Here is a 17282-nt window from a genome sequence, read left to right as displayed (position 1 = left end):
TTAGATAAATACATGAGTATGGGTGGGTGTGAGTTGAACCTGACCAGCTTGTGCTACTAGGTCTGATGTCATGCTCCTTCCTTCAATAGATGTGACCTTACTAGGTGGGTCATTGGTCTAAGCCAGGGAAAAGAGGGTGACATGTACCTGCCTTGCATGGGCCAGTAGGCCTGCTGCAGTGTTCCTTCTTTCTTATGTTCTTATGTATTCGGCAGGTTGGCTTGCTTTGGCTGTCTCTCTGTCTATATCTCTGTCTATCTATATCTCTGTCTCACATGTACACATAAGTACAGTTATTATACATGGTGTAAATTACCTAGGACAATCCAAAAATTCCAGGCAAAGATAGACAGATAGAAAGACAGAGACAGAGAGACAGACAGATAGACAGAAACATGTGTGTGTGTATCAGTGAAAACAAATAAAGCCAGGGTTCCCCAGAGCACCCACTTATCAAATGTCATCAAGCTGATAGCAGATGTCTTAATACGATTCTTCCAGGAGTTTGATATCCTATACTCCAGGCAGACAGAAAGACAGATAAGCAGAGACAGACAGGCAGGCAGATAGACAGGCAGACAGACAGGCAGGCAAACAGGCAGACAGACAGGCATATAGACAGAGACAAGACATGTTTGTGTGTAACAGTGATGATAAATACAGCGAGGGTTAGCTGGAGCAGTGGGCATTTATCAATTGTCACTAGGCTGTCAACAGTATAGGGATGCCTTTCATAACAACATGCTTCAAGGTATATGCCAGGGTATCTAATACATTGCTGGGACCTATAAATAATTTGTATATATTTCTAAACAATAGTAAATAACCCAAGCAGGTGTAAATGTTCACCTGTCAATGTGACTGACTATTTGAGCACTATTTCAGTACCTAATATTAGTGTCAGAACAAAGATTGGCTATGAAACCACAAGAACTATTATAAATTGTAATTATCAGAACATAAAAAATATTTTTTTTTTTCTTCAACAAGTCGGCTGTCTCCCACCGAGGCAGGGTGACCCAAAAAAGAAAGAAAATCCCCAAAAAGAAAATACTTTCATCATCATTCAACACTTTCACCACACTCGCACATTATCACTGTTTTTGCAGAGGTGCTCAGAATACAACAGTCTAGAAGCATAAACATATAAAGATACACAACATATCCCTCCAAACTGCCAATATCCCAAACCCCTCCTTTAAAGTGCAGGCATTGTACTTCCCATTTCCAGGGCTCAAGTCCGACTATATGAAAATAACCGGTTTCCCTGAATCCCTTCACTAAATATTACCCTGCTCACACTCCAACAGATCGTCAGGTCCCAAGTACCATTCTTCTCCATTCACTCCTATCTAACACGCTCACGCACGCTTGCTGGAAGTCCAAGCCCCTTACCCACAAAACCTCCTTTACCCCCTCTCTCCAACCCTTTCGAGGACGACCCCTACCCCGCCTTCCTTCCCCTATAGATTTATATGCTTTCCATGTCATTCTACTGTGATCCATTCTCTCTAAATGACCAAACCACCTCAACAACCCCTCTTCTGCCCTCTGACTAATACTTTTATTAACTCCACACCTTCTCCTAATTTCCACACTCCGAATTTTCTGCATAATATTTACACCACACATTGCCCTTAAACAGGACATCTCCGCTGCCTCCAACCGTCTCCTCGCTGCTGCATTTACCACCCAAGCTTCACACCCATATAAGAGTGTTGGTACTACTATACTTTCATACATTCCCTTCTTTGCCTCCATAGATAACGTTTTTTGACTCCACATATACCTCAACGCACCACTCACCTTTTTTCCCTCATCAATTCTATGATTAACCTCATCCTTCATAAATCCATCCGCCGACACGTCAACTCCCAAGTATCTGAAAACATTCACTTCTTCCATACTCCTCCTCCCCAATTTGATATCCAATTTTTCTTTATCTAAATCATTTGACACCCTCATCACCTTACTCTTTTCTATGTTCACTTTCAACTTTCTACCTTTACACACATTCCCAAACTCATCCACTAACCTTTGCAATTTTTCTTTAGAATCTCCCATAAGCACAGTATCATCAGCAAAAAGTAACTGTGTCAATTCCCATTTTGAATTTGATTCCCCATAATTTAATCCCACCCCTCTCCCAAACACCCTAGCATTTACTTCCTTTACCCCATCTATAAATATATTAAACAACCATGGTGACATTACACATCCCTGTCTAAGACCTACTTTTACCGGGAAGTAGTCTCCCTCTCTTCTACACACCCTAACCTGAGCCTCACTATCCTCATAAAAACTCTTTACAGCATTTAATAACTTACCACCTATTCCATATACTTGCAACATCTGCCACATTGCTCCTCTATCCACTCTATCATATGCCTTTTCTAAATCCATAAATGCAATAAAAACTTCCCTATCTTTATCTAAATACTGTTCACATATATGCTTCAATGTAAACACCTGATCTACACATCCCCTACCCACTCTAAAACCTCCTTGCTCATCCGCAATCCTACATTCTGTCTTACCTCTAATTCTTTCAATTATAACCCTACCGTACACTTTTCCTGGTATACTCAGTAAGCTTATTCCTCTATAATTTTTACAGTCTCTTTTGTCCCCTTTCCCTTTATATAAAGGGACTATACATGCTCTCTGCCAATCCCTAGGTACCTTCCCCTCTTTCATACATTTATTAAACAAAAGTACCAACCACTCCAACACTATATCCCCCCCTGCTTTTAACATTTCTGTCATGATCCCATCAGTTCCAGCTGCTTTACCCCCTTTCATTTTACGTAATGCCTCACGTACCTCCCCCACACTTACATTCTGCTCTTCTTCACTCCTAAAAGATGGTATACCTCCCTGACCAGTGCATGAAATTACTGCCTCTGTTTCTTCCTTAACATTTAAAAGTTCCTCAAAATATTCTCGCCATCTACCCAATACCTCCATCTCCCCATCTACTAACTCCCCTACTCTGTTTTTAACTGACAAATCCATATTTTCCCTAGGCTTTCTTAACTTGTTTAACTCACTCCAAAATTTTTTCTTATTTTCATTAAAATTTCTTGACAGTGCCTCTCCCACTCTATCATCTGCTCTCCTTTTGCACTCTCTCACCACTCTCTTTACCTTTCTTTTACTCTCCATATACTCTGCTCTTCTTATAACACTTCTGCTTTGTAAAAACCTCTCATAAGCTACCTTTTTCTCTTTTATCACACCCTTTACTTCATCATTCCACCAATCACTCCTCTTTCCTCCTGCCCCCACCCTCCTATAACCACAAACTTCTGCCCCACATTCTAATACTGCATTTTTAAAACTATTCCAACCCTCTTCAACCCCCCCACTACTCATCTTTGCACTAGCCCACCTTTCTGCCAATAGTCGCTTGTATCTCACCCGAACTTCCTCCTCCCTTAGTTTATACACTTTCACCTCCCTCTTACTTGTTGTTGCCACCTTCCTCTTTTCCCATCTACCTCTTACTCTAACTGTAGCTACAACTAAATAATGATCCGATATATCAGTTGCCCCTCTATAAACATGTACATCCTGGAGCCTACCCATCAACCTTTTATCCACCAATACATAATCTAATAAACTACTTTCATTATATAAATTTCATTATATAAATTAAAATAAAAACGAGAAAAAAGGTATATTGGCAACACTTCTGCAAGTAGCAGGAGTTGATGTTGACGACAGGTGAGCATCCAGAGCCAACTTCATGGTCTTTTATCTCAGTAAGTACTACCCTAAAAAAATTTTTTTAATCCTATAACATGTAAAAAAATGTGCTCTTCATTTTAAAAGAAAAAAAAGAAAAAAGAAAAAAGAAAAAAAGATTTTTTTATTTTTCAAACTATTCAGTGTGTCACACGAGTGAACGTAGATCTACGTTTGGACAGTTTAAGGGTTAAAATGACAATTACTTGTGTGAGAATCCATATAAAAGTAATCATAATGTAACTTAATATCTTACATCCTTTATCTTAACCTCTTACCCCATCATATCCACAAATTCCAAGAATTTATTTTACTACTGGTAGGGTAATACCCCCTCCCCCTCCCCCCCCAAAAAAGAGAGAAAATAAAACATAGAACCAGTCACTAACATTCATTCAATAGCTGTTTTGCTAGACATGCACAGACATCAGTGTATATGACATTGAACTGCAACATCCCCACTCCTTACTGTACAGGTACTGTACTTTCCACTTCCAGAACTCAGGTCCAGCCATGAAATACACAGGCAATAAACTGAACACCAATACGAAACACACACACACAATACAGTGGACCCCCGGTTAACGATCACCTCCAAATGCTGCCAATTATGTAAGTGTATTTATGTAAGTGCGTTTGTACGTGTATGTTTGGGGGTCTGAAATGGACTAATCTACTTCACAATATTCCTTATGGGAAAAAATTCGGTCAGTACTGGCACCTGAACATACTACTGGAATGAAGAAAGTTCGTTAACCGGGGGTCCACTGTATTTGTAAAACAGTACATTTATACATTCTTCCTAGTAAGCCAAGCAATGGACAACACTATTCAAGCATGTTTCATTATACTCTACAGATGAACACAAAGTTGTTTACCTCATCACAGCAGATAATGAGAAATGTTGGAATGTGCAGTGGTAATAGAGTAAGTGGGGCTTAACATTATTAGATCATGTGTTGGGCCATGTTTCTGATGACTGAGTTAGACAATAAGTGATGCAATAGTGAGGAATCCCTGATTGTTTAGTGTTTTTTCTCTTATGCAATGGATGCTTCTATTCACCTTCCTAATTACCAGTTTAGCTTTGTTCGATGTCATAAGGAGTGTAAACCTGTCAGGACAGAAGACATACAATGCTGTATTTTGGGCCCTGCAAACTTGGAATTATCATGGTTGTGTAGAAATCATGCCGTGTTTTACCTGTACGTTATTTGTCACTTCCTGTGCATGATGTTTGGTTGCAACTTTTGCCACAGTTGATGTATGTAGTGGGTCTAGTGAGGCAATAAAAGGAAACAGCCCAGTGACATTTACCTTGAATAACTGTGGTGTATAACAATCTTCAATATATTCAAGCAAAATTAAATGCTACATGCTTTATCATGAAGAGTAAATATGAATGTGCATATATGCATCTGTGTGTGTATTTGAGTGTAATATTTCTAGTTTACCACCAGTAGAGTCTACCCTCCTTCTCAACCTCTTATATTTCTAAACACAAGAAAGCTGAGGAAATAAAGAGGATAGAAGAGACTAGGTAGGAAGAAGGAAAGAAAAAAAAAAGAGAGAGAGAGACTAGGAAGAAAAATGTGAAAGATGAGGCAAGAGGATGAGGTTAATAATCATTATTGGCCCTTAAACATCTGAGCCTGAAGTCATCATTACTGTCATCTATAGGTACAGATAGCTGCATATAACATGCAGGTGTGGAGGTGCTTGTTGAATTACTAAAAGCTGGGTTAGAAATAAAGAGGTTCATATGTTTATCACCTGGTACTTGCTTTCTTGAAATAGCAAGTGATCTTGGACTATGTTTAAGCTTTCTCTAATTGATAAGACACATGTAAACACTATAATGATACACTTTATGGTAAAAAGAAATAAATGCAATGCACAAGAGTAGGTGTACTTTGTAACGAGGTAGTGTGAACCGAGATTGTGGGAAAGGGAAAGAAAGAAAATAAATAGAACAATTATGCATGCTACTGCCAACAACAATCCTAAACTCATGCATATGGCAAGTCCTCCACTAGAAATATGTGTAGACATTAGAGATTTCTGAGTGATAGAAGAGGTTGTATTATAGGCAATAGACTTAATATTTTATATTTGTTCCAGAATGGCTAAACAAGAAAATGATTAGTAATCTACATACAAATGAGACATGCATGTTTACTGGAGATTACAAGAAGCAAGAAATATTCAATGTAAAATGCATTCTTACCTCAACAAAACTCTTTGTTATAAGGTGTTGATATTTAAGTTTAACTTTCGGATCTACAATGAGCCTCATCACAGTGTGGTCATCAACTAAGATAGAGCAGGAGTGAGCAGCACAGGAAATGGTTTGGCCCATGCCTTCATCTATAATCTTTGTAGTTAAATATTCAGTCCAACAACTTGTACAAAACCGGTGTCCACATTCTATACCCGTCATCATCTGAAAGTGACATAAGAAGAGCAGTTCAGAAGACAAGAGCACACAGTACTATGAACATATTCTAAAATCTTAATCAACACATTATTGTACAAACATCTTTCAAAGTAAAAGAAGTAAGATCTAACTTGTGGTAGTATTAGCTATATGGAATAAAAGATACTGAAAATAAATACAAAGACATACCTCTCCACAAGAAATTCATTTTTTTAAATTAATTAAAACTTTACTCTTTGCACTTAACAATTAATAGCACATATAGAATATTTTAAAAGCAATTTTAGTTCTTTTTGTAATGCACAATAGAACTATTTTTTTTCCAATTTGCAGAAAACCTACTTGGACAAATTACAAAAAGAAGTTATCTTTGTTAATTATAAGCTGTAAAATTCATGAGAAATAATTAAATTTTATTACTAATTACAGAACCCTCAATGGCCTAAGGAAATACAGAACAAAACCTGCTGGGTCAACTGATTCAGAATTAATGGAATAAGTGTGGTGGTTAAAGAATTGATTATTTTTATGATCATGGCAAAATCATCTCATCTTCATCTAACATAATCCCCATTACTGGTCACAAGCTATGCATCACCATTACTGGACACTTGCTACCTCCTATCATCATTACTGGTCACTTGCCGCTCCTTTCAGTCAGCTTCTGTACTGAGAAAATGGATCACATCAATACTAATAAAATGTTGCACAAAATACACGTTGAAGCACCCTAGCGGTTTGGGAGAGTACATATAGTGGAACCTCGGTACTCGAACAGCTCTGTATACTTGAACAATTTGGTATTTGAACTCTGTTCAGTAAACAAATCGCTCAGTAGTCAATTGTTTGCTTGGCACTTGACCAAACAAACACAGAACTTTGCTGTAAACTATTTCGTGTTTCTTCATTTTTTTTCTATTATTTGTATAAATAAGCCACCATGGGGCCTAAGAGGGTTAGTGATAACAGTCAACTGAAAAGAAAATTAGTTGGGAAAAATCTGTTTTATACTTGAACAGATTGGCACTCGAACAGCCTTCTGGAACCAATTAAGTTTGAGTGCCGAGGTCCCACTGTATTTAGACCATGTATATAAGCTAAAAATACACTAGTTTAAAATGGAGTTGTCTTTCAGATTATTTACCTCATTTGAAATGGGAAATGAGGCACATACAATAGCAAAACATAAGAGGATAATACAACAGACTGTCAGGTAAAGGAAATTAAACTGCACAAGACTGTCCTAGCATGATGGAGACATAGTTGAAAAAACAGTTCTGGAAGAGGATTTGTAATAAGTGCCATTACGCCAGAAAGATAAACATAAACAAAAAATTGTGGTAGTTAGGTCATCGATTTTTGTAACCACTGTTCCCTAGTGGGTCAATGGGTTTGGTTTGGTTTTTGAGATGGTACCAAAAACTCCCTCTTCCACCTACACTGTTACCCACACCACCAGTTGCCTTGTGGAAGTTTTTGGATCTTTCCATCATTCCATCTCTTCTCTGGATATTAACCAAGACACCCAAAAGGAATACTAGTGATGCTTTGGAGGTGCTACGGAAACAACTGACTAATGGGGGAGGGGGGGGAGGATGGAGATGTCTTTTAATGCCAATTATCCGGTAAATCTGAGAAATGAAATTGTTTTCCAATGAATGTAACAATATTAGACAATTTTGGAAACAACAAGCTTTGCCCAGTGTTTCCAAAAGCAATGTACTCAGTGTACTGCAATAACAATAGAATTCTGGAACAACCAACTTTATCTGTCATTTTGGACTGTTTGGATTTTGTCCATCAAATCTGTACACAGTTAAATCAAAGCTTTACTTAGTAAATCATTCATTGGCTTGAGCAAATCATCCATTTGTATTATTAGAAGAACTGAGAAGAAAATATGAACTTGTGCAATAACTGGTGCAGTGTGTGACATGCTAAAAAGTATGAAAAAGAAGTCAATATAGTTAAACAAGACAGAAAAGTTAATGTGAGGAATGAGAAAGCAAAGCCTCATCCCAAATCTGTACACTGCCATAACAAACATTCTGGAGTGAGAGATATGGGAGGAAGTGCAAAATAAACTCAATGAAAAGCATGGGTGTAGTGGGCACAATATGGAAACATTATATCAATATCTGTGGCACCAGACTATTCAGCATCTTACCACAAGATATCAGAAACACTGAACTAAAGGAAAAAAGGATTTTACAAGATAAGTTCAGATAAACATTATTCTTTAATTTAATTTTTCCAAGCTCAATAGGGAACACACTGAGTATTTTCATACTGTCCAAAATGTTTTGCATAATAAGGGGCTTCCTATAAAGTAGTTTATATATGTCAATTACCCTAATTGTATAGTGTATTGTACTCCAAGTATAAAAGAAATCAAGTTTATTTTATTTTAATAAATACAGAAGAACTTAATTCTAAGCAACTAGGAAAGAACCCCAAATAAGATTTGATTACAATACTTACTGCAGAAGGCATGTTCAGGAAGCAGATTTCACACTCTTCCATTCCATTAGTAGTTTTAACAGGTACCTGCAATAAATAAATTAATTAATATGAGACAAAACCAGCAAATACTATAATACACTTGCTATAACTATAACTGTAAGATTATCAACAAAAAACTTTATATAAAACCTTTAATAAATCTTTATTGGCCTAGGATGTTTGTTATCTTTCTTGAGAAACTGGTACATTTATAGAGCTCTTGCTCCACTATATACTAGTACCATCCGACTTATGGCCTGCTCAACATACGACCACTCGTACTTACGACCGTATGTCTGGCAGCAGGGCTGGGCGGGCCAATGCATACCACTGTACGACAGTTGACCGCTAATCACGACGATGCACCATCTCGGGAGAGCTCTCACATTACTCAGGTAGTATCACTCTTGAGTTACCCTTCCCTATCACCATGGCCCCTAAGAGGAAGTCTGAATCTTGCACAGGAGCTTGTGGTAAGAAGGCAAGAAAGGCTCTACTCTCGACCAGAAGATGAAAGTAATCAAACAGTACGAGGATGGAAAAAAAACGTCAACAGCATTTCTCGCGATCTTCAGCTCTCCCATTATGTAGGTACTTTATATAACAAAGGTTTGACATTATGCCCTACCCAGTATGTCAGCAATTGTCTAAGGTTTGACTTGTGTCCATTTTGACTTACGACTGGTTGGTCAAAACCAAGTTTGGTCGTAAGTTGGATGGTACTAGTACTCTAAACATAAATACTGTTTGATGGCCCAAAAGTATCTTCAATGTCTAAAATTAAGCAAAATGAAATACAGCCTCTCCTCACTTCACCACCAAGTTCTGTTGTTAAGAGTAGGTTGATAAGTGAATTGGTCATTACGTGAGGAGCATACTGTACTGGTAGTGGGTTTGTGTCAGCTATTTTTAGATATTTTTTAATGTCACCTGTGCACCATTTATAACATTTTTAGTATATATTTTTAAATGTTTAAACAGTAGTGTACTGTATACTGTAATAAACAGAATAGAAGAAATCAACTCTATTGTACATTACTTAGGTTTGCATATTGGTCAGAGAACTGGTCATAACTCCGAGAGGTCGGTAAACAAGTACGACGCTAAGTGAGGAGAGGATGTAATTTAAAACTACAGTTTTAAAACAATTCTCATTTCTTTGATAGAAAGAATAGGTTAGGAGTTATAAAACATCACACTTTGCAAACCATATGCCTTAATATGTCTGTGATGAGTTCCGAGTCTTTCTACCCCGAGTCCAGCCATGGGCCAGACTCGTACTGTATACACAAATAACAAAGAAAATGACGACGTTTCAGTCCAACTTGAACTATTAACTTGTCACAGTGTGACTAGTTAATGGACATTTCTGTCCAAGTCGGGCAGAAATGTCGTTATTACGTTTCTCTCTCCTGTGTGTGGTTATTTGTGCACTGCTCTGGTCACGGTATTGTGCCTTTATATTCTTTACTATACTGTATCTTTAGCCTCTGTAGCTACACATTCTGTTTTTATAACCACTGAGCACTACAGCAATTTATATAAACATGGAAACTAACTAGTGCAGCTACTGCTCTTCTTGATGTCAACCAAAGGCAGGTATTTCACAAAATTATAACAAAGTACTGTACCCAGTAAAATGATTGCTACAACTTACTTTTGGTGTTTTAGTAGTTGCTTTAAAGGGACTGACAACATGAGCTTCTGAGAACAATTTTTCCTGGTCGCCATCATAGAACCGTTCCATTAACTTTTCTTTATCCCATTTAAAGTGATTCAACAATATTCTTGTTGTTGTAACTGGAATCTGAAACATTTTTTTGCAAAGGATGAATATAAATACATTATACTGTATATAGGAATGTAGTTATAAATTAGATAGATACACCTACCATCCGACTTACGACCTGCTCGACATACGACCATTTGACTTAACGACCGTATTTTGTATGCCAAATTTCTGGGAAATAAACAACTGTTTGTGTTGTACACAGTGTTTATCCTAAACATTACAGTATAAAATACAGTACTAACAGCATAAAAAGTAAAGTAAAAAATGAAATACCAAAATAAAACAATAAAATAGTCATTACAAAAATGTGATGTTGATATTCAGCAGTAAGGTTCGACTTACGTCCATTTCGACTTACAACCGGTTGGTCAGAACCGAACTCAGTCATAAGTCGGATGGTACCTGTATACATATACATACACACACATATTAAAGTATGCAGCATCAGTATGGAACCCACACCTGGTCAAACTTGTCAAGAAATTAGAGTGCAAAGATTTGCAACAAGACTAGTCCCAGAGCTAAGGGGTATGTCCTACAAGGAGAGGTTAAGTGAAATCACCCTGATGACTGGAGGGATAAGGGGAAAATGATAGTGACACAAAATACCGAGAGAAATTGACAAGGTAGATAGGGACAGAATTTTGCAGAGATGGGACGCAGCAACAAGGGGTCACAACTGGAAGTTAAGAACTCAGATAAATCACAGGGATGTTAGGAAGTATTTCTTCAGTCATAGAGTTGTCAGGAAGTGGAATAATCTGGAGAGTGATGTAGTGGATGCAGGATCCATATATAACTTTAAGATGAGGTACAATTAAGCTCATGGAGCAGGCAGGGAGTCAACCTAGTAGCGACCAGAGAAGAGGCAGGGGCCAGGAGCTATGAATCGACCCCTGCAGCCACAAATAGATGAGTACATATACATACATACAGGTATCAATGAATTTTTAGCTCCTTAGTAAAAGTATAAACTTCTTTAAAATTTGTTTGTTCTGTGCAGTTTCTTGTGAAATTTACCATCATAATCAATAAACAATGTATTAACATCCCTGAGCCCAGACTTTTCAATATTCTACCAGAAGATATCAGAAATAGTGCCAGAATAAGAGTGGAAGTCTTCAAAGGGAAACATGACTAGTACTGTACTTCCACCAAGTACCATATCAACCAAGCTGTGATCTTATCTGGGCTGACGAAAGCAACAGCCTGACTAATCAGGCAAATACCAGACAAGCCTGGCCAATGGCTAGGCTGCAGGAGTAGCAAGAACTCTCAAAAGCAGTGACAGGCATGTATCTGTATCACAAATCGAATATATCTGCCTGGCAGATGAGTAACAAGCAGTTTGGCAAAAGCTCTGACCATAGAAATCAGTTAGCAACCAGTTTATACTTTAGGCTATTTTAGGTTACATTAACCTATAAAAAACATATTTAACCACAAATAAACAAATTAAAAATAAATAAACATGGCATGTCTGGCAATGCATTTTAATATCTATTTATATTTGGGTACCCGGCTGCTGGTAAATTAACATTGAGCTTAAAATAAAAGCAGTGTCTCTTCTGCAAAACACCGTCTCCCATTAGACAACAGGGAAGAAGAGCGGGAGGAAAGAAGAGCAACTGGTGGAATGATGATCTAAAGAGATTAGTAAGAGAGAAAAATTAGCATATGAGAGGTTTTTACACAGTAGAAGTGATGCAAGGAGGGAGGAGTATATGGAGAGGAAATGAGAGGTTAAGAGAGGGGTGAAGCAATGTAAACAGAGAGCAAATGAGAGTAGGTGAGATGTTATCAACAAATTTTGTTGAAAATAAGAAAAAGTTTTGGTGTGAGATTAATACGCTGAGGAAGCCTAAGGAACGAATGGATTTGACAGTTAAAAGTAGGAGAGGAGAGTTATTAAATGGAGAGTTAGAGGTATCAAGAAGATGGAGGGAATATTTTGAAGAATTGTAAATGTTGATGAAGATAGGGAAGCTGTGATTTCATGTATAGGGCAAGGAGGAATAACATCCTGTAAGAGTGAGGAGGAGCAAGTTGTGAGTGTGGGTGAAGTTTGTGAGGCAGTGGGTAGAATGAAAGGGAGTAAGGCAGCTGGGACTGATGGGATAAAGATAGAAATGTTTAAAGCAGGTGGAGATATAGTTCTGAAGTGGTCGGTGCTTTTATTTAATAAATGTATGGAAGAGAGTAAGGTACCTAGGGATTGGCAGAGAGCATGCATAGTTCCTTTGTATAAAGGCAAAGGGGACAAAAGAGACTGAGAAAATTATAAGGGAATAAGTCTGTTGAGAATACCTGATAAAATGTATGGTAGAGTTATTACTAAAAGAATTAAGAGTAAGATGGAGAGTAGGACAGCAGATGAACAAGGAGGCTTTAGGAAGGGTAGGGGGTGTGTGGACCAAGTGTTTACAGTGAAACATATAGGTGAACAGTATTTAGATAAGGGTAAAGAGGTTTCTGTGACATTTATGGATTTGGAAAAGGTGTATGACAGGGTGGATAGGGAGGCAATGTGGCAGATGTTGCAAATGCATGGAATAGGTAGGTAGGTTGTTTAAAACGGTGAAAAGTTTTTACGAGGATAGTGAGGCTCAGGTTACAATATGTAGGAGGGAGGGAGATTATTTCCCAGTAAAAGCAGGCCTTAGACAAGGATGTGTGATGTCACCATGGTTGTTCAATATGTTTATAGATGGGGCTGTAAGAGAAATGAATGCTGGGGCATTGGCAAGAGGTGTGGGGTTTAAAGATAAAGACTCTAACACAAAGTGGGAGCTGTCACAGTTGCTCTTTGCTGATGACACTGCTTTTGGGAGATTCTGAAGAGAAGCTGCAGAGGTTGGTAAATGAGTTTGGTAGGGTATGTAGAAGAAGAAAATTAAAAGTGAATATAGGAAAGAGAAAGGTGATGAGGATAACCAAAAAATTAGGTAACAAAAGATTGGATATCAGATTGGAGGGAGTGTGTGTGAAGGAAGTGAATGTACACCTACCATCCGACTTACGACCGAGTTCGGTTCCGAGAAACCGGTCGTAAGTCGAACTTTACTACTGAATATCAACAAAACATTTTTGCAATGACTTTATTTTATTGTTTTATTTTAGTATTTCATGTTTTACTTTACTTTTTATGTTGTTAGTACTGTATTTTATACTGTAAGGTTTAGGATAAACACTGTGTACAACACAAATAGTTGTTTATTTCCCAGAAATTTGGCATAAAAAACACGGTCGTAAGTCGAGTGGTCGTAAGTCAAGTGGTCGTAAGTCGAGTGGTCGTAAGTCGAGTGGTCGTAAGTCGAGTGGTCGTAAGTCGAGTGGTCATAAGTCGAGTGGTCGTAAGTCGAGTGGTCGTAAGTCGAGCAGGTCATAAGTCGGATGGTAGGTGTATTCTAATATTTAAGAGTGGATGTGTCAGCAGATGGGTCTATGAAAGATGAAGTGAATCAGAATTTATAAGGGGAAAAAAGATGAATGGTATACTGAGTCTGTGGAGACAAAGAACTTTGTCCATGGAAGCAAAGAGGGAAATGTATGAGAGTATAGTTATACCAATGCTCTAATATGGGTGCAAAGCATGGGTGGTGATTGTTGCAACAAGGACAAGGCTGAAGGCAGTGGAGATGTTGTGTCTGAGGGCAATGTGTAGTGTGAATAAAGTGCAGAGAATTCATAGTTTGTAAATTAGGAGGAGGTGCGGGATTACCAAAACTATTATCCAGAGGGCTGAGGAGGGGTTGTTGAGGTGGTTCAGACATGAAGAGATGATGAAACAAAGTAGAATGACTTTCAGAGTGTATAAATCTGCAGTGGAGGGAAGGTGGGGTAGAAGGAGGTTGTGTGTGCAAGGGGCTTGGACTTCCAGCAAGCATGTGTGAGCATGTTAGATAGAAGTGAATGGAGACAAATAGTTTTTAGGACTTGATGTGCTGTTGGAATGTGTGCAGGGTGATATTTATGAAGGGATTCAGGGAAACCGGCAGGTCGGACTTGAGTCCTGCAGATGGGAAGTACAGTGATTGCACTCTGAAGGAGGGGTGTTAATGTTGCAGTTTTATAACTGTAGTGTAAGTGCACCTCTGGCAAGATAGTGATGGAGTGAATGATGGTGAAAGTTTTTCTTTTTCAGGCTACCTTACCTTGGTGGGAAATGGCCGATGTGTTAACAAAACATAATAGTCAACAGAATAGCAGTACTGCTAACATTACATGTCACAAACCATACTACGGGCGGGATTTGAACCCGCGGTCAGAGTCTCAAAACTCCAGACTCTCTGACTGCGGGTTCAAATCCCGCCCGTGGTATGGTTTATTTGCAATCGTGTCATTACGATTCCGTGAGTCATTACATGTCACTATGTAAATTACTTCATCAACCTTGAGATTTATTAAGTTTCTATTGATCAGTTATGCAAGATAATGAATTACACTAATGAGACATTTCAATTATTTCCTAACATACTATAATGAACAAGATACAGGAAATATTCTAAAGTGTGAGCTATACTTCTTTGACTTTTTTGGGTTATCTCGGTAATTTTCACTATGTATGATAATTATACTTATGTGTACCTGTACCTAAATAAACTTGCTTATAGCTACAGTATTTGTTTGTAAATGTCTATTTGCCCTACAGCCAGGTAGCAAGCAGTTTTTTAATGTTAATGACACGGCTATTAAGTGGGGCCAAACTCGCAAGACATTTGTGGGTTTGGTGCATAGTTTTGACTGTAATAATAATAATTAGATTACATAAATCTATTAATAGCAATGGGTAAGTGAAAAAGAATTCTTCCTCCATAAGCCATGTGTGTCATAAGAGGTGACTAAAATATCAGGAGCAAGGGGCTAGTAACCCCTTCTCCTGTATAAATTACTAAAACTTTAGCTTTTCTTTTTAGGTCACCCTGCCTTGGTGGGATACTGCCGACATGTTGAAAAGAAAAAAAGAAAATATGCCTATAAAAACCAAACGTAACACCACAAACAAATGAAAAATAAGAGCATGACACATTTAGCAAGACAGTTCAATGTCAGTTTACGTTTGGCCACTTGGCAGACAGTCAAATGGCCTCAGTCTATTTTTTGAGTGCAGTGTTATTGGCATGTACGTCATTCAAGACAAAGACCGGGAGGCTCCATCCTCCGTCGGGTAATGTCGTGACGTGTCCAGTGCTCATCTACCTGTTGAATCGTGCTACTCATACATGGATTATTACTGCAGTTACTTTCGTGGGTAAACATTAAAATTCCAGGGGTTATATAGGGCCTGGGAGGTGACGAGGTTAAATCCAAGGAAGAGGACAGCTTTATTTCCATGGATCAAGTGCTGTTCACCGTCCTCCAGGCACCACCTTCAAGGACCACACAATGTGGAGTCACAGAATTTTGCAAATAAAATAGCAATTGCAAAAATTTAGTTATAACTACACTTATTTTGCAATTTCCTTGTTTTAATAAGTAAATAACACATTTCTTAAATAACATTCCTCGAAAATTTATTACAAGAGCTATGTTTTGTTGTTCAAGTAATTAAGTAAGTTTATTCAGGTACAGGTACATACATATATATATATATATATATTATATAGTAAAACTTGTAAAATACCTAGGATAACATCCCAAAAAATAAAAAATCATTTATTTCCATTAGTGTTCCTGTAAGTTTTTAATTATGGATACACATAATTGAAATTATCATACACAGTTTAAAATATACGTAAATTACCTAGGATAACCTCCCCCCAAAAAAAAAATAAAAAATAAAAACAGTCTGAACTATTTCCATTAGGCTCCTTGTAAGTTTAATTACTTTTAAGGACCTTACTTATTTAGGTACAGGTGTACACATAAGTACAATTATCACATATGTGTGTAAATTATCAAGAACTTCCCCCTCCCCCCAAAAAAGGGGTGATATAGTGATTAAATTTTCATTGGGGGTTGTTGAGGAGTCGAGGGGGGAAGTGCGCCCCCCACTCCCCCTGGCTGGTACTCACATTAACCACACTGTTGACCTCCTTGATGCAGTCTATCATGTGCCTGGTGATGTCCTCGGTGGAGAGGACCTCGTAAGGGTAGTCCTCAGTGTCCCTGTACTTGCTGCTGCTGCTGCCTGATTCACCCTCGATGTCGAAGTCAAGACCCACGTCGTCCCCGCTCGACTCGTTGCCGCTGTCGCAGTCGTACGGGTACTCCTCGTCTGAATCCATGACTCCCGCCACTCCAGATGATCCAGAGAGGGGGGGGCACAAAGGGCTAAAACACTGGGAAATATTGTCTCTCTCTCTCTCTCCTCTCTCTGTTTGTACCTGTGACGTCACATAACAAGGCCTCCATCACTGCGTTCCAGCAGCTCACTACTAACTATACTTAGTTTATTTACGTACAGGTACACATAAGTACAATTATCATATATAGTGTTAATTATCTAGGATAACTCAAAAATGTTAGGTAAAGTGACTTATTTTCATTGGGGTCCTTGCAATATCTTATTATTTTAACCTTAAAAGTTAATACAGCTAAGTCACTCTAATGTCCCTCCACTACTCCTCTAAAAAGTCTCCGGATTTTTACACACATCGTGAGGCTTTTGGTATTTATACATGTGTATGCTGGAAGTTTTAATAGTAAGTTATTTAAGTAAGAAACCGCTAGAACGTATCTCGCCTTGCGCCATGAGAATGTTTTTGTTCTGATTTATTGACGATATTTTTCTTAAGGATCCAATGGACCTCCTCATTGCTTCATTTATATGCCAAATTAAAAAGAAAATTACATTATCCAGCA

At 38.1% G+C, this 17282-nt stretch overlaps 1 protein-coding gene across 1 annotated transcript in view; it reads right to left on the bottom strand.

The window, feature by feature from the left end:
• ari-1 (E3 ubiquitin-protein ligase ariadne-1) overlaps positions 1-16842 on the bottom strand; it is a 48247-nt gene extending 31405 nt beyond the window's left edge. Inside the window, exons 1-4 of the mRNA XM_053797293.2 lie at positions 16493-16842; positions 10344-10493; positions 8666-8731; positions 5975-6190 (exon numbers count right to left, since the gene is read on the bottom strand). Coding sequence (XP_053653268.1) covers positions 5975-6190; positions 8666-8731; positions 10344-10493; positions 16493-16705 — 645 coding nt within the window. The 5' untranslated portion in view covers positions 16706-16842. The remainder of the gene's footprint in view (positions 1-5974; positions 6191-8665; positions 8732-10343; positions 10494-16492) is intronic.
• Between the last annotated feature and the right edge of the window lie 440 nt (positions 16843-17282).

Source organism: Cherax quadricarinatus, chromosome 82 (genome assembly GCF_038502225.1).
Source record: "Cherax quadricarinatus isolate ZL_2023a chromosome 82, ASM3850222v1, whole genome shotgun sequence".
Taxonomy (NCBI): domain Eukaryota; kingdom Metazoa; phylum Arthropoda; class Malacostraca; order Decapoda; family Parastacidae; genus Cherax; species Cherax quadricarinatus.
This window is presented reverse-complemented; position numbering and strand designations above follow the sequence as displayed.